This window comes from Salmo trutta, unplaced genomic scaffold, assembly GCF_901001165.1.
Source record: "Salmo trutta unplaced genomic scaffold, fSalTru1.1, whole genome shotgun sequence".
Taxonomy (NCBI): Eukaryota; Metazoa; Chordata; class Actinopteri; order Salmoniformes; family Salmonidae; genus Salmo; species Salmo trutta.
This window is the reverse complement of record NW_021823045.1, coordinates 26-19750: the sequence shown is the minus strand read 5'-3', so window position 1 is coordinate 19750 and position 19725 is coordinate 26. Positions and strand designations below refer to the sequence as shown.

Sequence of the window (19725 nt, the reverse complement as noted above, 5' to 3'; positions counted from 1 at the left end):
GTCAGCCAGCCAGTCAGCTAGCCAGTCAGCTAGCCATAAGTTAGCTAATCAGCTAGCCAGCCAGTCAGCTAGCCAGTCAGCTAGTCAGCTAGCCAGTCAGCTAGTCAGCTAGCCAGCCAGCCAGTCAGCTAGCCAGCCAGCCAGTCAGCTAGCCAGCCAGCCAGTCAGCCAGCCAGCTAGCCAGCCAGTCAGCTAGCCAGTCAGCTAGCCAGCCAGTCAGCTAGCCAGTCAGCTAGCTAGCCAGCTAGCCAGCCAGCCAGCCAGCTAGCCAGTCAGCTAGTCAGCTAGCCAGTCAGCTAGTCAGCTAGCCAGTCAGCTAGCCAGCCAGCCAGCTAGCCAGTCAGCTAGCCAGCCAGCCAGTCAGCCAGCCAGTCAGCTAGCCAGCCAGTCAGCTAGCCAGTCAGCTAGCCAGCTAGCCAGTCAGCTAGCCAGTCAGCAAGCCAGTCAGCAAGCCAGTCAGCTAGCTAGTCAGCTAGCCAGCCAGTCAGCTAGCCAGCCAGTCAGCCAGCTAGCCAGTCAGCTAGCCAACCCCCCCCCGCACACACACCTTACCATGGAAGGAGAACCCCCCCGACCGTGGAAGAAGGAGAACCCCCCCCCCACACACCTGCGTCTGTGCTGTTGTTGCCGTCCGTTACGTTGTGGTATGTGATCAGCCAATGGCGTAGCAGAGAGAAACTGTAGAGGTTCATCCATTGGTCATCTGAGAAGGCTTGGCTGACACACAGCACCGTGAAGAAATCCCCACACACACAGCCATCCAGCTCCACCACTGGCCCCGGCTACACACACACACACAGAGAGAGAACACACACACACACACACACACACACACACACACACACACACACACACACACACACACACACACACACACACACACACACACACACACACACAGAGAGAGAACACACACACACACAGAGAGAGAGAGAACACACACACACACACAGAGAGAACACACACACACACACACACACACCATTTAGAAAATACATTCAGAACGTCCACATGTTTCATTACAGTTGTGTATGTAAATATAATGCAGTGATTTGATTGGTTAATTAATTAAAGGTCACCTGACGTATTCGAGGGCCAGTGAAAAACCCTCCTGACGAAGCCACACCTCCCTGCTGAACGCTGGCGTAGCGCAGCCAATCAACAAGCCTCTTACTGAGCAGGGTCACATGATCTAGACACACACACACACACACACACACCACATATTACAGTAGTTAGTATATTCAGATAGCTAGGTGGGACAACCACATATTACAGTAGTTAGTATATTCAGATAGCTAGGTGGGACGACCACATATTACAGTAGTTAGTATATTCAGATAGCTAGGTGGGACGACCACATATTACAGTAGTTAGTATATTCAGATAGCTAGGTGGAAAACCACATATTACAGTCATAGCAAGTACATCTTTCCTCAATAAAGTAGCTATCAGCAAAGTTAGATGTTTTTAGAAGATGGACAGGGACTCTGCTGTCCTGGCTTCAGGGGGGAAGATGGACAGGGTCTCTGCTGTCCTGGCTTCAGGGGGGAAGATGGACAGGGTCTCTGCTGTCCTAGCTTCAGGGGGAAGATGGACAGGGTCTCTGCTGTCCTGGCTTCAGGGGGAAGATGGACAGGGAAGATGGACAGGGTCTCTGCTGTCCTGGCTTCAGGGGGGCAGATGGACAGGAACTCTGCTGTCCTGGCTTCAGGGGGGAGATGGACAGGGACTCTGCTGTCCTGGCTTCAGGGGGGAGATGGACAGGGACTCTGCTGTCCTAGCTTCTGGGGGGAGATGGACAGGGACTCTGCTGTCCTAGCTTCAGTGGGGAAGGTGGACAGGGTCTCTGCTGTCCTAGCTTCAGGTGGGAAAATGGGCAGACACTCTGCTGTCATAGCTTCAGGGGGTAGATGGACTGGGACTCTGCTGTCCTGGCTTCAGGGGGAAGATGGGCAGGGTTTCTGCTGTCCTAGCTTCAGGGAGAAGCTGGTTCCACCATTGAGGTACCAGGACAGAGAAGCGCTTGGACTGGGCTGAGCGGGAGCTGCCTCCCATAGGGTTGGGAGTTGCAGTAGTCCAGAAAGGAGAAGACAAGTGTCTGGATTAAAACCTGCGCCACTTCCTGTGTGAAGTAGGGTCGTACTCTAAAGATGTTGTAGACCAGAGGTATTCAACTCTGACCCTACGAGGTCTGGACCCTGCTGGTTTTCTGTTCTACCTGATCATTACACCCACCTGGTGTCCCAGGTCTAAATCAGTCCCTGTTCAGAGGGGAATCACCCACCTGGTGTCCCAGGTCTAAATCAGTCCCTGATTAGAGGGGAATCACCCACCTGGTGTCCCAGGTCTAAATCAGTCCCTGTTCAGAGGGGAACCACCCACCTGGTGTCCCAGGTCTAAATCAGTCCCTGATTAGAGGGGAATCACCCACCTGGTGTCCCAGGTCTAAATCAGTCCCTGTTCAGAGGGGAATCACCCACCTAAATCAGTCCCTGATTAGAGGGGAATCACCCACCTGGTGTCCCAGGTCTAAATCAGTCCCTGTTCAGAGGGGAATCACCCACCTGGTGTCCCAGGTCTAAATCAGTCCCTGATTAGAGAGGAATCACCCACCTGGTGTCCCAGGTCTAAATCAGTCCCTGTTCAGAGGGGAATCACCCACCTGGTGTCCCAGGTCTAAATCAGGCCCTGATTAGAGGGGAATCACCCACCTGGTGTCCCAGGTCTAAATCAGTCCCTGATTAGAGGGGGAATCACCCAGCTGGTGTCCCAGGTCTAAATCAGGCCCTGATTAGAGGGGAATCACCCACCTGGTGTCCCAGGTCTAAATCAGTCCCTGTTCAGAGGGGAATCACCCACCTGGTGTCCCAGGTCTAAATCAGGCCCTGATTAGAGGGGAATCACCCACCTGGTGTCCCAGGTCTAAATCAGTCCCTGATTAGAGAGGAATCACCCACCTGGTGTCCCAGGTCTAAATCAGTCCCTGTTCAGAGGGGAATCACCCAGCTGGTGTCCCAGGTCTAAATCAGGCCCTGATTAGAGGGGAATCACCCACCTGGTGTCCCAGGTCTAATCAGTCCCTGATTAGAGGGGGAATCACCCAGCTGGTGTCCCAGGTCTAAATCAGGCCCTGATTAGAGGGGAATCACCCACCTGGTGTCCCAGGTCTAAATCAGTCCCTGTTCAGAGGGGAATCACCCACCTGGTGTCCCAGGTCTAAATCAGTCCCTGTTCAGAGGGGAATCACCCACCTGGTGTCCCAGGTCTAAATCAGTCCCTGTTCAGAGGGGAATCACCCACCTGGTGTCCCAGGTCTAAATCAGTCCCTGTTCAGAGGGGAATCACCCACCTGGTGTCCCAGGTCTAAATCAGTCCCTGATTAAAGGAGTGGAACGGGCTTCCAGGCCCAGAGATGAGGCTGAATGATGTAGAGCCTGAACCTGAAGGAGCAAGTTACTGCTTTGATGTTTGCAGAGAACGACAGACACACAACGAGGGAGAATCCCATAATCACAAGCTCTCTGCTATTTCTCACACACAGATACACGCTTGTATCTGTTTACCTTCAGTAAGGCTCTCTGGGCAGTAGGTGATGATGCTGTTGAGAAGAGGCAGAGTGTGAAGGTGAGAGAGGATGCCTGCTGGTCGTCCATCCAAACTTCGCAGGAGGAGAGAGGAGAGAGCTGACAGGTCTTCTTTAGACCCCGCCTGAGAGAGAGAGAGAGAGAGAGAGAGAGAGAGAGAGAGAGAGAGAGAGAGAGAGAGAGAGAGAGAGAGAGAGAGAGAGAGAGGGAGACACAGAAAGACAGAGAGAGAGACACAGAAAGAGAGAGAAAGACACAGAGACACAGAGAGAGAGAGAGAGAGAGAAAGAGAGAAAGAGAGAAAGAGAGAAAGAGAGAGAGAGAGACACAGACAGACACAGACACAGACACAGACAGAGACACAGACACAGACACAGAGACACAGACACAGACAGAGACACAGACAGAGACACAGACACACAGACACAGACAGAGACACAGACACACAGACACAGACAGAGACAGAGACACAGACACAGACACAGACACAGACACAGACGACACAGAGAGAGAGTTTCATAGGCTAGTGGCCAATCCTCTAAAAGGGCTTTATGTTTTGAGTCCTCTACCCGAGGTATAACAAAGTCCAACCTTATATGAAATGGACGGCTGTGTAAAAAGCTCTGATACTGCTCAAATTAGGAATACAGGGAGTCAGCTGTCTGCCCTACATTCACAAAAAACTGCATTAGAATATCTTAAAGCATTTAGGACCTGTAAAACACACAGATACAATATGCTGAAATATCAACTATGAACATTTATGATGAATGTAAACTTGACTTTATGGTAGCTGTTCAATACACAACTTCCTGAGTCCAATGTTCTCTCTTTCATTCCTGTCTGGTCCTGCCTGGCAGAAATACATACAGTAACACCTGTCTTACAGATTCCAATCGCTACGGACACAAAAAAACAGGGTTTACTGTATGTATTGTTGTCAGGCAGGACCACACAGCACTGAATGAGAGAACATTTAACTTGTGTATTGAACGCCTACCAAAAATAATGAGTTAAAGGGGGGGTGTGTGTCACAATATTTATCAATTTAACCACTTTTACAATAAAATATTTTGACACAACCCTCCATTTCATATATGGGAGACGTTAACCTCTTGGCGTTCCCCTAAGATAGGGGGCGCTACAGCGATTTTTGAAAAAAAATTGTGCCCATTTTAAACGGCCTCCTACTCAAACTCAGAAGCTATGATATGCATATAATTAATACTTGTGGATAGAAAACACCCTAAAGTTTCTAAAACTATTTGAATGGTGTCTGTGAGTATAACAGAACTCATATGGCAGGCCAAAACCTGAGAAGATTCTGTACAGGAAGTGCCCTCTCTGACCATTTCTGCCCTTCTTGATTATCTCTATCCATTACAGTGGATCTCTGCTGTTACGTGACACTTCCTACGGCTCCCATGGATCTCAGAAGGCGGCAAAAAGCTGAATCGTGGCTTTGCAGGCTCTGGCTGAAAAACATTAGCGCGTTTGGATAGTGGCTGAAAAACAGTAGCGCATTTGGATAGTGGTCGATCTGAGAACAATGAGACGGGGTGCACGCGTGGACGTGAAGAGGCCATTTTACATTTTCAGTCTTTGAACAAAAAAGACGTCTCCCGGTCGGAATATTATCGCTATTTTACGAGAAAAATCGCATAAAAATTGATTTTAAACAGCGTTTGACATGCTTCGAAGTACGGTAATGGAATATTTCGCATTTTTTTTGTCACGATACGCGTCCGCGCGTCACCGTTCGGATAGTGTCTTGAACGCAAGAACAAAACAGAGGATATTTGAACATAACTATGGATTATTTTGAACCAAAACAACATTTGTTATTGAAGTAGAAGTCCTGGGAGTGCATTCTGACGAAGAACAGCAAAGGTAATCCAATTTTTCTAATAGTAATTCTGAGTTTAGTGAACGCCAAACTTGGTGGGTGTCAAATTAGCTAGCCCGTGATGGCCGAGCTATCTACTCAGAATATTGCAAAATGTGCTTTTGCCGAAAAGCTATTTTAAAATCGGACACCGCGATTGCATAAAGGAGTTCTGTATCTATAATTCTTAAAATAATTGTTATGTTTTTTGTGAACGTTTATCGTGAGTAATTTAGTAAATTCACCGGAAGTTTTCGGTATGTTTGCTAGTTCTGAACGTCACATGCTAATGTAAAAAGCTGGTTTTTGATATAAATATGAACTTGATTGAACAAAACATGCATGTATTGTATAACATAATGTCCTAGGAGTGTCATCTGATGAAGATCATCAAAGATTAGTGCTGCATTTAGCTGTGGTTTTGGTTTTTGTGACATTATATGCTAGCTTGAAAAATGGGTGTCTGATTATTTCTGGCTGGGTACTCTCCTGACATAATCTAATGTTTTGCTTTCGTTGTAAAGCCTTTTTGAAATCGGACAATGTGGTTAGATTAACGAGAGCCTTGTCTTTAAAATGGTGTAAAATAGTCATATGTTTTGAGAAATTGAAGTAATAGCATTTCTAAGGTATTTGAATATCGCGCCACTCGATTCCACTGGCTGTTGACCTATGTGGGACGATTTCGTCCCACATATCCTAGAGAGGTTAACCATTTTATGGGGAATTGGCACGAGCCTAATTCAGTATGGATGTGTGTACCTGTGACAGTACTAACGCAGCAGTATGACTGGTTAATGGGCTGTGGTCATGGAGAGTGTAGATCTCCTCCGGGCCAGAGGGGGCAGTGTTTCTCTGACTGGTTAATGGGCTGTAGTCATGGAGGGTGTAGATCTGCTCCGGGCCAGAGGGGGGCAGTGTTTCTCTGAGTACTGCTGAGGTCAACACAGTCAGCTGCTCCACAGAGGAAGACACACAAAACGACAGCAGACGTTGATGCAGCTCCACTGGCAGCCTGTGGACAACGCATACACACGGGTTACCATGACAACACGCTACCACGACAACACGCTACCACGACAACACGCTACCATGACAACACGCTATCACGACAACACGCTACCACGACAACAGGCTACCATGACAACAGGCTCCTGCGACCACCCAATAGCATGGGGAAGGCAAGTGTGCAGGTTTTTGTTCCAGCCCAGCTATAATACACATGAGAATGAAACTATGGTCTTCCATTCTTTACAGATATGACAACCCTCTCCAGGACCAGAGAGACACAGTCTTACATCCAGGTGTACTGGTGCTAGGGTTTAGGTGTAGGGTGTAGGGTTTAGGGTGTAGGGTTTAGGGTACCTCCTAGTGTACTTGGTGCTAGGGTTTAGGGTGTAGGGTTTAGGGTGTAGGGTACCTCCTAGTGTACTAGGTGGAGGCCATGATCAGGTGTAGTCAGTTAGGGTTTAGGGTGTAGGGTGTAGGGTACCTCCTAGTGTACTTGGTTGAGGTCATGATCAGGTGTAGTCAGTTAGGGTTTAGGGTGAAGGGTACCACCTAGTGTACTTGGTTGAGGTCATGATCAGGTGTAGTCAGTTAGGGTGTAGGGTTTAGGGTGTAGGGTACCTCCTAGTGTACTTGGTTGAGGTCATGATCAGGTGTAGTCAGTTAGGGTGTAGGGTTTAGGGTGTAGGGTACCTCCTAGTGTACTTGGTTGAGGCCATGATCAGGTGTAGTCAGTTAGGGTGTAGGGTTTAGGGTGTAGGGTACCTCCTAGTGTACTTGGTTGAGGCCATGATCAGGTGTAGTCAGTTAGGGTGTAGGGTTTAGGGTGTAGGGTACCTCCTAGTGTACTTGGTTGAGGCCATGATCAGGTGTAGTCTCTGGAGTGAGTCGATGACATCATGGCCGTGTTCTTTACCCGCCAGCTGCTTGGTGATCCGGCTGTAGAACTTCTGGAGCTCCACCTCCCCGATCTCCCTGGAAACAACATCACAGCCGTCACTTACAGGGTCAATGAGTAGCCGAGGCACTCTGTTAGACTCTAGCTAACGACGATATGCCCGTTAACAGATGCTAGCTACATGTCAGGCTAGTCTGGTCTTATTATGCCCCGTTTACAGATGCTAGCTACATGTCAGGCTAGTCTGGTGTTATATGCCCGTTTACAGATGCTAGCTACATGTCAGGCTAGTCTGGTGTTATATGCGCCCGTTTACGTTACAGATGCTAGCTACATGTCAGGCTAGTCTGGTGTTATATGCCCGTTTACAGATGCTAGCTACATGTCAGGCTAGTCTGGTGTTATATGCCCCGTTTACAGATGCTAGCTACATGTCAGGCTAGTCTGGTGTTATATGCCCGTTTACAGATGCTAGCTACATGTCAGGCTAGTCCGGTGTTATATGCCCGTTAACAGATGCTAGCTACATGTCAGGCTAGTCTGGTGTTATATGCTCTTTCACGTTGACGATGCTAGCTACATGTCACAGGCTAGGCTCCGGCGTTATATGCCCCCCGTTTACAGATGCTAGCTACATGTCAGGCTATCTCTGGTGTTATATGCCCGTTAACAGATGCTAGCTACATGTCAGGTGTTCTGGTGTTATATGCCCGTTTACAGATGCTAGCTACATGTCAGGCTAGTCTGGTGTTATATGCCCGTCGTTACAGATGCTAGCTACATGTCAGGCTAGTCTGGTGTTATATGCCCGTTTACAGATGCTAGCTACATGTCAGGCTAGTCCGGTGTTATATGCCCCGTTTACAGATGCTAGCTACATGTCAGGCTAGTCTGGTGTTATCATGCCCCGTTACAGATGCTAGCTACATGTCAGGCTAGTCTGGTGTTCTATGCTTATGACACTACATTTTACTCACATAAGCAAACGTGTCTCTTTTTGAATTGCAACAGCTAGAGCCTGAACAGCTAGAGCCTGAAACAGCTAGAGCCTGAACAGCTAGAGCCTGAGCAGCTAGAGCCTGGGCAGCTAGAGCCTGGGCAGCTAGAGCCTGGGCAGCTAGAGCCTGGACAGCTAGAGCCTGAACAGCTAGAGCCTGAACAGCTAGAGCCTGAACAGCTAGAGCCTGGGCAGCTAGAGCCTGGGCACGCTAGAGCCTGGGCAGCTAGAGCCTGGGCAGCTAGAGCCTTGGGCAGCTAGAGCTGAACAGCTAGAAGCCTGAACAGCTAGAGCCTGAAACAGCTAGCGCCGGAACAGCTAGCGCCGGAACTGCTGGTTCTACTCAGGAGAAGAAGAAAAGACTGAGAAAACGGCCAGTTCATCCACTGAACCGACAAAGGCTAAAACCCTGGGTGAGATTTGGTCCACGCTAATACAAAGTGGTGATTGGTCCACGCTAAAACAAAGTGGGTGATTGGTCCACTAATACAAAGTGTGTGATTGGTCACACACTAATAAACTGGGTGATTGGTCACACTAATATAAACTGGGTTATTCACACTAATATAACTGGGTGATTGGTCACACTAATATAAACTGGGTGATTGGTCACACTAATATAAACTGGGTGATTGGTCCACTAATATAAACTGGGTGATTGGTCCACTAATCAACTTGTGTAAGGAAAACTTGTATTATTTTATTGATGGAGTGGGGGTAAAAAGGTACTTCTGCATTGAAAAGCAGACCAAATGAACGGTAAGTAATACAATTAAAAAAGTTGTCAAAGACTCCAGTCACCCAAGTCAGACTGTTCTCTCTGCTACCGCACTGCAAGCGGTACCGGAGCGCCAAGTCTAGGACCCAAAGGCTCCTTAACAGCTTCTATCCCCCCAAGTCAGACTGTTCTCTCTGCTACCCACACTGCAAGCGGTACCGGAGCGCCAAGTCTAGGACCCAAAGGCTCCTTACAGCTTCTACCCCCAAGTCAGACTGTTCCTCATGCTACCACACTGCAAGCGGTACCGAGCCAACAGTCTGGACCCAAGTCTAGGACCCAAAGCTCCTACAGCTTCTACCCCCCAAGCCATAAAACTGCTGAACATCTAACCTAATAAAATGGCCACCAGGACTATTTACATTTCGGCACCAATAAAACTGTCACTGACTCACCCATGGATTGATGTTTCAGCATCGTATCAACAAAGAGTTCCGCAGTTGACGAGCCAACGTGTGACATGGACGCGCAGTTACAAGGGAGAGGCTGAACTGGGTTCATCAGTCATCCTGTTGATGCCTAGTTTAAAACTTGGACGTATCAAGGTGCTGTAGCAGGGTGCTGTATCAGGTGCTGTATCAAGGTGCTGTATCAAGGTGCTGTATCAAGGTGCTGGGAATCAAGGTGCTGTATCAAGGTGCTGTATCAGGGTGCTGTTTCAGGGTGCTGTATCAGGGTGCTGTATCAAGGTGCTGTATCAAGGTGCTGTATCAAGGTGCTGTATCAGGGTGCTGTATCAGGGTGCTTGTATCAGGGGTGCTGTATCAAGGTGCTTGCTGATGCCGAGTTGCTTCCCACCGGGCAGTTGCATCACGTCCCCGGAAGTAGCTAACGTGGCGATTTGTCCATCCCCCCTTCATGTTATTTTGAGTAGGATAGCAGCCAACACTAGAAATAACGTGGAATATTGGTAGTAAACATCTGGATGTGACCGTGATCCAGTCTACAGCTCAATGGGGAGAGTTTGAGCTGCTATCCGGTAACACAACAGGGCCCAGTGCCCTTCGCTCCCGCTTGTCGTGCACCGCTGTTCCTGTTGCTGATTTGCATTTCAGCTTTCTCGCCATAATATGGACTTGGTCTTTTACCAGATATGGCTATCTTCTGTATACACTCCTACCTTGTCACAAAACACAACTGATTGGCTCAAACCATTAAGAAGGAAAGAAATTCCACAAATTAACTTTTAACAAGGCACACCAGTTAATTGAAATGCATTCCAGGTGACTACCTCATGAAGCTGGTTGAGAGAATGCCAGAGCGTGCAAAGCTGTCATTAAGGCAAAGGGTGGCTACTTTGAAAAATATGAAATATAAAATATTTTGATTTGTTTAAACTCTTTTTTGGTTACTACATAGTCCATGTAAATACAGTACAAGCTGATGAAACTGGGTTTGCACAACCAAATAATTTCCTGCGCAAACTGTCAGAAACATGTCTCAGGGAAGCTCATTCGTGTGTCGTCGTCCTCCATCCCAGGGTCGTGACCGACTCACCTTCGATGGCCACTGGCACACTGGAGAAGCTCTCCACGGATTAATCCACGTGACCGACTGGAGGAGCTCTTCATCCTCACCAGGGTCGTGACCGACTCACCTTCGATGGCCACTGGCACACTGGAGAAGTGTGCTCTTCATCCTCACCAGGGTCGTGACCGATTCACCTTCGATGGCCACTGGCACACTGGAGAAGTGTGCTCTTCATCCTCACCAGGGTCGTGACCGATTCACCTTCGATGGCCACTGGCACACTGGAGAAGTGTGCTCTTCATCCTCACCAGGGTCGTGACCGACTCACCTTCGATGGCCACTGGCACACTGGAGAAGCTCTCCACGGATTAATCCACGTTTCTACTGCACCGGGCTGATGGCGAACGGTTTGCTGATGTCAATACTGTGAACAGAGTTCCCCATGGTGGCGGTGGGGTTATGGTACGGGCGGACATAAGCTACCGACAACAAACACAATTGCATTTTATCAATGGCAATTTTAATGTACAGAGATACCGTGGCCCATCGTCGTGCCAATCATTTAATTTTTTATTTATTTAACTAGGCAAGTCAGTTAAGAACTAATTCTTATTTACAATGACGGCCTACCCTGGGCCAAACCCGGACGATGCTGGGCCAATTGTGCGCCGCCCTATGGGACTCCCAATCACAGCCGGATGTGATACAGCCTGGATTCAAACCAGGGACTGTAGTGGCGCCTCTTGCACTGATATGCAGTGCCTTAGACCGCTGCGCCACTCGGGAGCCAAAATTCATCCACTGCCATCACCTCATGTTTCAGCATGATAATGCACGGCCCCATGTCGCAAGGATAATGTCATGAGGTTGGCCTGTGGGTAAGGTTTATGACCCCCCATAAATACCTTTCTCTCTCTCTCTCTCTCTCTCTCTCTCTCTCTCTCTCTCTCTCTCCTCTCTCTCTCTCCTCTCTCCTCTCTCTCTCCTCCTCTCCTCTCTCCTCTCTCTCTCTCTCTCTCTCCTCTCCTCTCTCTCTCTCTCTCTCTCCTCCTCCTCTCTCTCTCTCTCTCTCTCTCTCTCCTCTCCTCCTCTCTCTCTCTCTCCTCTCTCTCTCTCTCTCTCTCCTCTCTCTCTCTCTCTCTCTCTCTCCTCTCCCTCCCTCTCTCTCTCTCTCTCTCTCTCTCTCTCCTCTCTCTCTCTCTCTCTCTCTCTCTCTCTCACTCTCTCTCTGACTCTACTGAAGGACTCTTGAATAGCCTTTGTTAAACATAGAGTCTGGGAACATCAAACAAGTGGGGGGGAAAGGAACCATATTTCGGTAATAGAACCAGCTGAAAATATGCATTGGTACTTAATGAATATGATGCCAGATCAGTTGTCATCTGAGACATTATGACTGATGACAGGACGACATAAACTGTATCTGGGAAAGTCTACACATTATAGTTATCAGATTCACATGGAATTGTTGTGATTTAAATGTTTAAATGAAACTATTTGTGAAAAGATTAAACGTAATTTTAGCTTCCAAATGAGAGAATTGGGTTTTCATAAGGTTAGAGCCCTGCTCAATCATGGCCCGCCCCTGTGAAGAGACATGGGTTATAAACTATGAAACACACCCTTTCTCCCTCACTATATAAGCCCTTGATGAAAATGTAACCTCCTGTTCCAAGGACGATAGGACGACGGTTCCACGTTAAAAAGGCTACATGTCAACTACAGAACTAAGCCAACCTCAGCGTGAGCTTTGGTTGTGAATGGTATGAACTTTGAACTCTTATTCACTAAAGAAGTGAGACATCCTAACCGTTGAGTTAGCAACAGCAGCTGTAAACGTGGGCTAGGAAAGGACGGACATATCAGTCTAACACACAACGAAGATACTACAACGTAACCAATTTACCACCAGAGACATTCTTCCGAGGACAGGAAGATCTCTGTTGGCCAACACGACCAGCATCTACGACCAACTACGAAGCGCAGCTCAGAGTAAATATTTATTGCATTTTCCTTTTCCAAATGGGCGGTAATTTAGAATGCATAAGATACTGTATTTACGAAAGTTTAGCTTCTCCCTTTGTTCCTCAGTCTTCCCGCTCTTTCATTCAAGCCCAACCCCCTTCTTTGCGTAACAAGCCGTCATACAGGTTCCGTCCACCAGGGACGTTTTCTGTATGACATCATTTGCATTCTGTGTATATGTAATTCTGTGTGATTAGTTAGGTATTTAGGAAATAAATAATTAAACCCAATTTTGTATTGATGATTCAACTTGTTAGCCAGAGTTCGTGAAGATAACTAAGAATTTACAACTTTCAGATGAGACTGAAATAAGGTGACGATTAATATTGACTGCTATTAAGTCTTTCAGAGTTTATTCGGAAGATAACAGCTCTATAAACACTCTTTCGTGGTGCCCCGACTTTCTAGTTAATTACATTTACATGATTAGCTCAATCAGGTGATATTAATTACAGAAAAAGGATTTTATAGAATAGCATGTCATATCACTTAATCCGGCATAGCCAAAGACACGACAATATGAACACAATTCCTGGCAGCTGAAAATGTCCCTGTTCTTCCATGGCCTGCATACTCACCAGACATGTCACCCACTGAGCATGTTTGGGATGCTCTGGATCGACATGTTTGACAGCGTGTTCCAGTTCCCGCCAATATCCAGCCACTTCTCACAGCCATTTGTATTTTATTTAATATTGAAGAGTGGGACAACATTCCACAATCAACAGCCTGATCAACTCTATGTGAAGGAGATGAGCTGCATGAGGACAATTGTGGTCACAACAGATACTGACTGGTTTTCTGATCCACACCCCTACCCAGGGGCGGAAATCCCGGGGGGGACACGACCCCCCCATCCTGGGAAAAATATGATTTGTCCCCCCCAATATATCACTGAAACATAACTATGTAATTTAAATAATATTAATAATACGCAATGAAAGCAATTGTGCTGATTATAGACACTTAATAGTGCGTTTTTAAGTTTCAAAAGATTGCGACCCCCCGCCCTTTGCCTCACAATGGTTTGATCCACTGCCAGTTCCTTAGCTTGCTACGTAACTGACGTGAGGTTCATCCAGTCAATCACGCACACTAGCTGAATATGCAGAGCTAGCGCACAAATATTAACTATTAAGCTAGCTAGTACCTATTCCATTTCGTCATCAAAGATGGAATCAGCATGCAGATGATGTAAGTTAGTGCTTCAAAGTCCCTGTGATAAGGTTAGAGATAAACTGAACAGAACTACACTCTCTCTACCATTGTCTTAAATATTTAATGGTCTCGTTGCAAAAGCTAAATTGTCGCAAGGGAACTTTTATTTATTATTTTATTTCACCTTTATTTAACACGGGTAGCAAAGATTATAGCAAACACCACTAAAACTGAATTGGTGCTCGCTAGCTTTGCAAATTCAGCTATTGTTGGAAGCGAGCCAATATGAAACAAACTATTAAAATTACAAAAGGTTGCAGCATATGTTGTGTAAATGGTGAACTCATACAGCTGTCAACTCTTGTCATTTTAATCCGTTTCACATTTGCTAGCTACCTTTTAGATCGAAGCCCAAATAGAATGATTGAAGATGATAGAAGCCCATCTCCTACTGTAAATAACCTACACACTGTGTGTGTGTGTAGCCAGCCAGGTAGAAAAATGGCAGAAAAATAAAAGACGGACATCAGAGTATTTTTCAGTACACCAAAACGCAAAGTAAGAACCCTAGTAGCCTAATATCTCAAAGACTAGTTGATAAAATGTTCATAAGAAAGAAATGAAATTCTAATGGAAATGTTTCACAATGATGTCATTAGGCAGAGCAGGCAACAGATGGCACACAGACAGCAGAGTTGGGGACAGACTGGCAGAGACAGGGAGTCTCAGGTAAGTTTGTTGAGTCTTTGTTTGGCAACATTATGAAAGGTTCTCCATTTAATTGGAAAATGCCATGGATACCCCCACTCTCAACTTAAACTGGTGACTGAACTAAGATTTGTTAAAGGCAATGGTATTGCTGTTGCGATTAGTTGTGTAGTTTTGGGTACCGGTAGTTAGGAGTACGGCAAACACCTTATTTCTTTGGTTCCTCAATATACATTTACCATATTACAATGTAGGCTGTGTTACAGCACTACTTTTGGTGTCCCCCTCAGGAATTGCTCTTGAGAAAATGTCATGTAATTGTCCCCTCCAAAGTGGATATCAGATTTTCGCCCCTGCCCCCCTTTTTTTTTTTGTATCTGTTACCAACAGATCCATATCTGTATTCTCAGTCATGTGAAATCTATTGATTAAGGCCTAAAATATTTATTTCAATTGACTGATTTCCTTATATGAAACTTAAAACTCACTAAAAATCTTAGAAAATGTTGCGTTTATATTTTTGTTCAGTGTACCTTACAGCTCGGTTTGTGGTTGCGAGGTGACAAGAGCAAACTCACCAAACAACATGACAGCAGTGGGGTACGACGGACAGAAGCAGGCGGAGAACAGTGTCCTTTCCTCGGCTTGACTCTGTTCTGAACACCGCTAACTGCCGGGTCTTACCTGGCTTGTTTGATCAAACTCTCTGTTCCTGCTGAATACATCGTAGCCGTCCAAACAATTGTAAATTGTCCGCTCGGGAAACATGTCCGACTGACAATCACGTGAATTCTCCACTAGTTCCGCGTTGTCAGCGAGTCTGCCCCGTTAATGACGTATTTCATTACGCTGTAGTTTTTAACCGGTATTTAACGACAAGTCAGAACAAATACTTATTTACATGACGGTCTACCCGGCCAAAACCGGATGACGCTGGGTCAATTGTGCGCCGCCCTATGGGGGACTCCCAATCATGGCCGGATGTGATACAGCCTGGATTTGAACCAGGGACTGTAGTAATGCCTCTTGCACTGAGATGCAGTGCCTTAGACCGCTGCGCCACTCGGCCATCTTCACGGACGTGGTCACTGGTCCAGGGACATCATAGAAAATCCAATATGGCTGCCAACGAATTACAAAAATATATATATTATTTTGTATTATTATTTTATTAACATCAAATCAATACAAAAAGTATATGGGGAACACAAGTATATATAAAGAATATACAAAGGACATTTGGGCTAAGGGGAACAATATCACATTACACACGGACCTTAAAGGGGCACATTGATAATTCTAACAGCTTTTTAGTCACCAGAGTATTTCATTCTTAAAATAATGTTCAATTTATTTTTGCAAGGTAATAAAATGTTTTGTTTGTAAATGTACAGTTGTGAATATGAAATTTGGTCAAAAGAATAATGAAATGAATTACATAAAATAGTTTCAACTTCTTTCTATAATAAGTAAAGAATCCCTGCAGTACATCTCTCCATAATATAATAAGGATCAGCCCCCTTTTTTCAATTTCCTCCTAAAATGACCCAAATCTAACTTCCTGTATCTCAGGCCCTGAAGCAAGGATATGCATATTCTTGGTACCATTTGAAAGGAAACACTTTGAAGTTTGTGGAAATGTGAAAGGAATGTAGTAGAATATAACACATTAGATCTGATAAAAGATAATACAAAAAAAAAACTGTTCTTTTGTAAAAAAATGTTGTACCATCATCTTTGAAATGCCCCCTGTAGCTCAGCTGGTAGAGCATGGTGTTTGCAACGCCAGGGTTGTGGGTTCGATTCCCACAGGGGGCCAGCACAGAAAAAAATCTATGAAATGTATGGAAATGTATGCATTCACTACTGTAAGTCGCTCTGAATAACAGCGTCTGCTAAATGACTAAAATGTGAAATGCAAGAGAAAGGCCATATTCCAGCCCAGGTGCAATTTAGATTCTGGCCACTAGATGGCAGCAGTGTATGTGCAAAGTTTTAGACTGATCCAATGAACCCTTGTATTTCTGTTCAAAATGTTGTATCAATACTGGCCAAATATTTGTTTATTAATAACTTTTCACGTTCAAAATTCTGCACTCTCTTCAAACAATAGCATGGTATTATTTCACTGTAACAGCTACTGTAAATTGGACAGTACGGTCAGATTAAAAAGAATTTATGCTTTCTGCCCATATCAGATATGTCTTTGTCCTGGTAAATTTTCTTGTTACTTACAATCTCATGCTAATCGCATTAGCCTTTGTTGGCTCAACCGTCCCGTGGAAGGAACACCGATCCCGAATACGTTTTAAATGGACAATTCTGTCAACTGGCAAGTTTTAACTGTCTTGTGCAACTTTTAAATTGACACAATACTTGTTAGAGATGACCTGCAGGATCAATACCTGTTAGTAAAGGTGATGACCTGCAGGATCAATACCTGTTAGAGATGACCTGCAGGATCAATACCTGTTAGAGATGACCTGTAGGATCAATACCTGTTAGAGATGACCTGTAGGATCAATACCTGTTAGAGATGACCTGCTGGATCAATACCTGTTCGAGATGACCTGCAGGATCAATACCTGTTAGAGATGACCTGCAGGATCAATACCTGTTAGAGATGACCTGCAGGATCAATACCTGTTAGAGATGACCTGCAGGATCAATACCTGTTAGAGATGACCTGCAGGATCAATACCTGTTAGAGATGACCTGTAGGATCAATACCTGTTAGAGATGACCTGCTGGATCAATACCTGATAGAGATGACCTGCAGGATCAATGCCTGTTAGAGATGAGATGACCTGTAGGATCAATACCTGTTAGTAAAGGTGATGACCTGCAGGATCAATACCTGTTAGAGATGATCTGTAGGATCAATACCTGTTAGAGATGACCTGCAGGATCAATACCTGTTAGAGATGACCTGTAGGATCAATACCTGTTAGAGATGACCTGTAGGATCAATACCTGTTAGAGATGACCTGTAGGATCAATACCTGTTAGAGATGAACCTGTAGGATCAATACCTGTTAGAGATGACCTGCAGGATCAATACCTGTTAGAGATGACCTGTAGGATCAATACCTGTTAGAGATGACCTGTAGGATCAATACCTGTTAGAGATGACCTGCAGGATCAATACCTGTTAGAGATGACCTGTAGGATCAATACCTGTTAGAGATGACCTGTAGGATCAATACCTGTTAGAGATGACCTGCTGGATCAATACCTGATAGAGATGACCTGTAGGATCAATACCTGTTAGAGATGACCTGTAGGATCAATACCTGTTAGAGATGACCTGCAGGATCAATACTTGTTAGAGATGACCTGCAGGATCAATACCTGTTAGTAAAGGTGATGACCTGCAGGATCAATACCTGTTAGAGATGACCTGCAGGATCAATGCCTGTTAGAGATGAGATGACCTGTAGGATCAATACCTGTTAGTAAAGGTGATGACCTGCAGGATCAATACCTGTTAGAGATGACCTGTAGGATCAATACCTGTTAGAGATGACCTGTAGGATCAATACCTGTTAGAGATGACCTGCAGGATCAATACCTGTTAGAGATGACCTGTAGGATCAATACCTGTTAGAGATGACCTGTAGGATCAATACCTGTTAGAGATGAACCTGTAGGATCAATACCTGTTAGAGATGAACCTGTAGGATCAATACCTGTTAGAGATGACCTGCAGGATCAATACCTGTTAGAGATGACCTGTAGGATCAATACCTGTTAGAGATGACCTGTAGGAGCAATACCTGTTAGAGATGACCTGCAGGATCAATACCTGTTAGAGATGACCTGTAGGATCAATACCTGTTAGAGATGACATGTAGGATCAATACCTGTTAGAGATGACCTGTAGGATCAATACCTGTTAGAGATGACCTGCAGGATCAATACTTGTTAGAGATGACCTGCAGGATCAATACCTGTTAGTAAAGGTGATGACCTGCAGGATCAATACCTGTTAGAGATGACCTGCAGGATCAATACCTGTTAGAGATGGCCTGCAGGATCAATACCTGTTAGAGATGAACCTGCAGGATCAATACCTGTTAACAAAGGTGTCAGCTAGAGATGAGGTGCAGATTTCCATGGTTACCAAAACGTCAGGCCAGGGTCAGCCTCCATGGTTACCAAAACGTCACGCCAGGGTCAGCCTCCATGGTTACCAAAACGTCAGGCCAGGAGGGTCAGCCTCCATGGTTACCAAAACGTCAGGCCATGGTCAGCCTCCATGGTTACCAAAACGTCAGGCCAGGGTCAGCCTCCATGGTTACCAAAACGTCAGGCCAGGAGGGTCAGCCTCCATGGTTACCAAAACATCAGGCCATGGTCAGCCTCCATGGTTACCAAAACATCAGGCCAGGGTCAGCCTCCATGGTTACCAAAACGTCAGGCCAGGAGGGTCAGCCTCCATGGTTACCAAAACGTCAGGCCAGGGTCGGCCTCCATGGTTACCAAAACGTCAGGCCAGGAGGGCCAGCCTCCATGGTTACCAAAACATCAGGCCAGGGTCAGCCTCCATGGTTACCATCGCCAGGGTCAGCCTCCATGGTTACCAAAACGTCAGGCCAGGGTCAGTCTCCATGGTTACCATCGCCAGGGTAAACACAGCGTAGCCTAGTGGTTAGAGCGTTGGACTAGTAACTGAACGTTCGAATCCCTGAGCTGACAAGGTACAAATCTGTCGTTCTGCCCCCTGAACAAGGCATTTAACCCACTGTTCCCCAGTAGGCCGTCATTGAAAATAAGAAATTGTTCTTAACTGACTTGTCTAGTTAAATAAAGGATAAATAAATAAAACATTAAAGTGTTTCTTAAATCCCTATGGGAGAAATGAATGGTGGAAAAACCATTGTAACCATTTCCCTGTTTGTCTGCTAGGTTTTATGGGTAGATTATGGAGCCACTGCAGGGCCTCAGTGGGCTCGCCACGATGACGTCACAGTCTATGCAAAACGGAACGAGGTAGAGCCAAACTACCCTCCGCAGGGTCCCTTCCAGATCCGCTGAATAGACTGGGGAGTCTAGAGAGAGCTGTAACTTCTGAACCAAACTTCATGTCAAATGGAAATGGTGACAAATATGGGAAATAAAATTTAAGAACAATTGATTCTCTCTCTCTCTCTCTCTCTCTCTCCCCCTCCCTCTATTTCTCTCTCTCTACCTCTCTCTCTCTGTCTCTGT

General features: G+C 45.9%; 1 protein-coding gene and 1 non-coding gene across 5 annotated transcripts in view; one reads left to right on the top strand and one right to left on the bottom strand.

Annotated features, from left to right (window-relative positions):
* The window catches only part of LOC115188462 (AP-5 complex subunit zeta-1-like), a 41727-nt gene extending 26475 nt beyond the window's left edge, over window positions 1–15252 (bottom strand). For 2 of the 4 annotated variants that reach the window (XM_029747334.1, XM_029747335.1), the window contains exons 1-6: window positions 15199–15252; window positions 7318–7455; window positions 6235–6487; window positions 3567–3711; window positions 1080–1192; window positions 608–782 (exon numbers count right to left, since the gene is read on the bottom strand). In XM_029747334.1, coding sequence (XP_029603194.1) covers window positions 608–782; window positions 1080–1192; window positions 3567–3711; window positions 6235–6487; window positions 7318–7455; window positions 15199–15239 — 865 coding nt within the window. In that variant the 5' untranslated portion in view covers window positions 15240–15252. The other 2 variants (XM_029747336.1, XM_029747337.1) reach the window with 2 other exon arrangements.
* A 1006-nt stretch (window positions 15253–16258) lies between these two features.
* Window positions 16259–16332, top strand: trnaa-ugc (transfer RNA alanine (anticodon UGC)). Its single transcript has one exon. It is a non-coding gene; the product is annotated as a tRNA-Ala (tRNA).
* Window positions 16333–19725: the final 3393 nt, after the last annotated feature.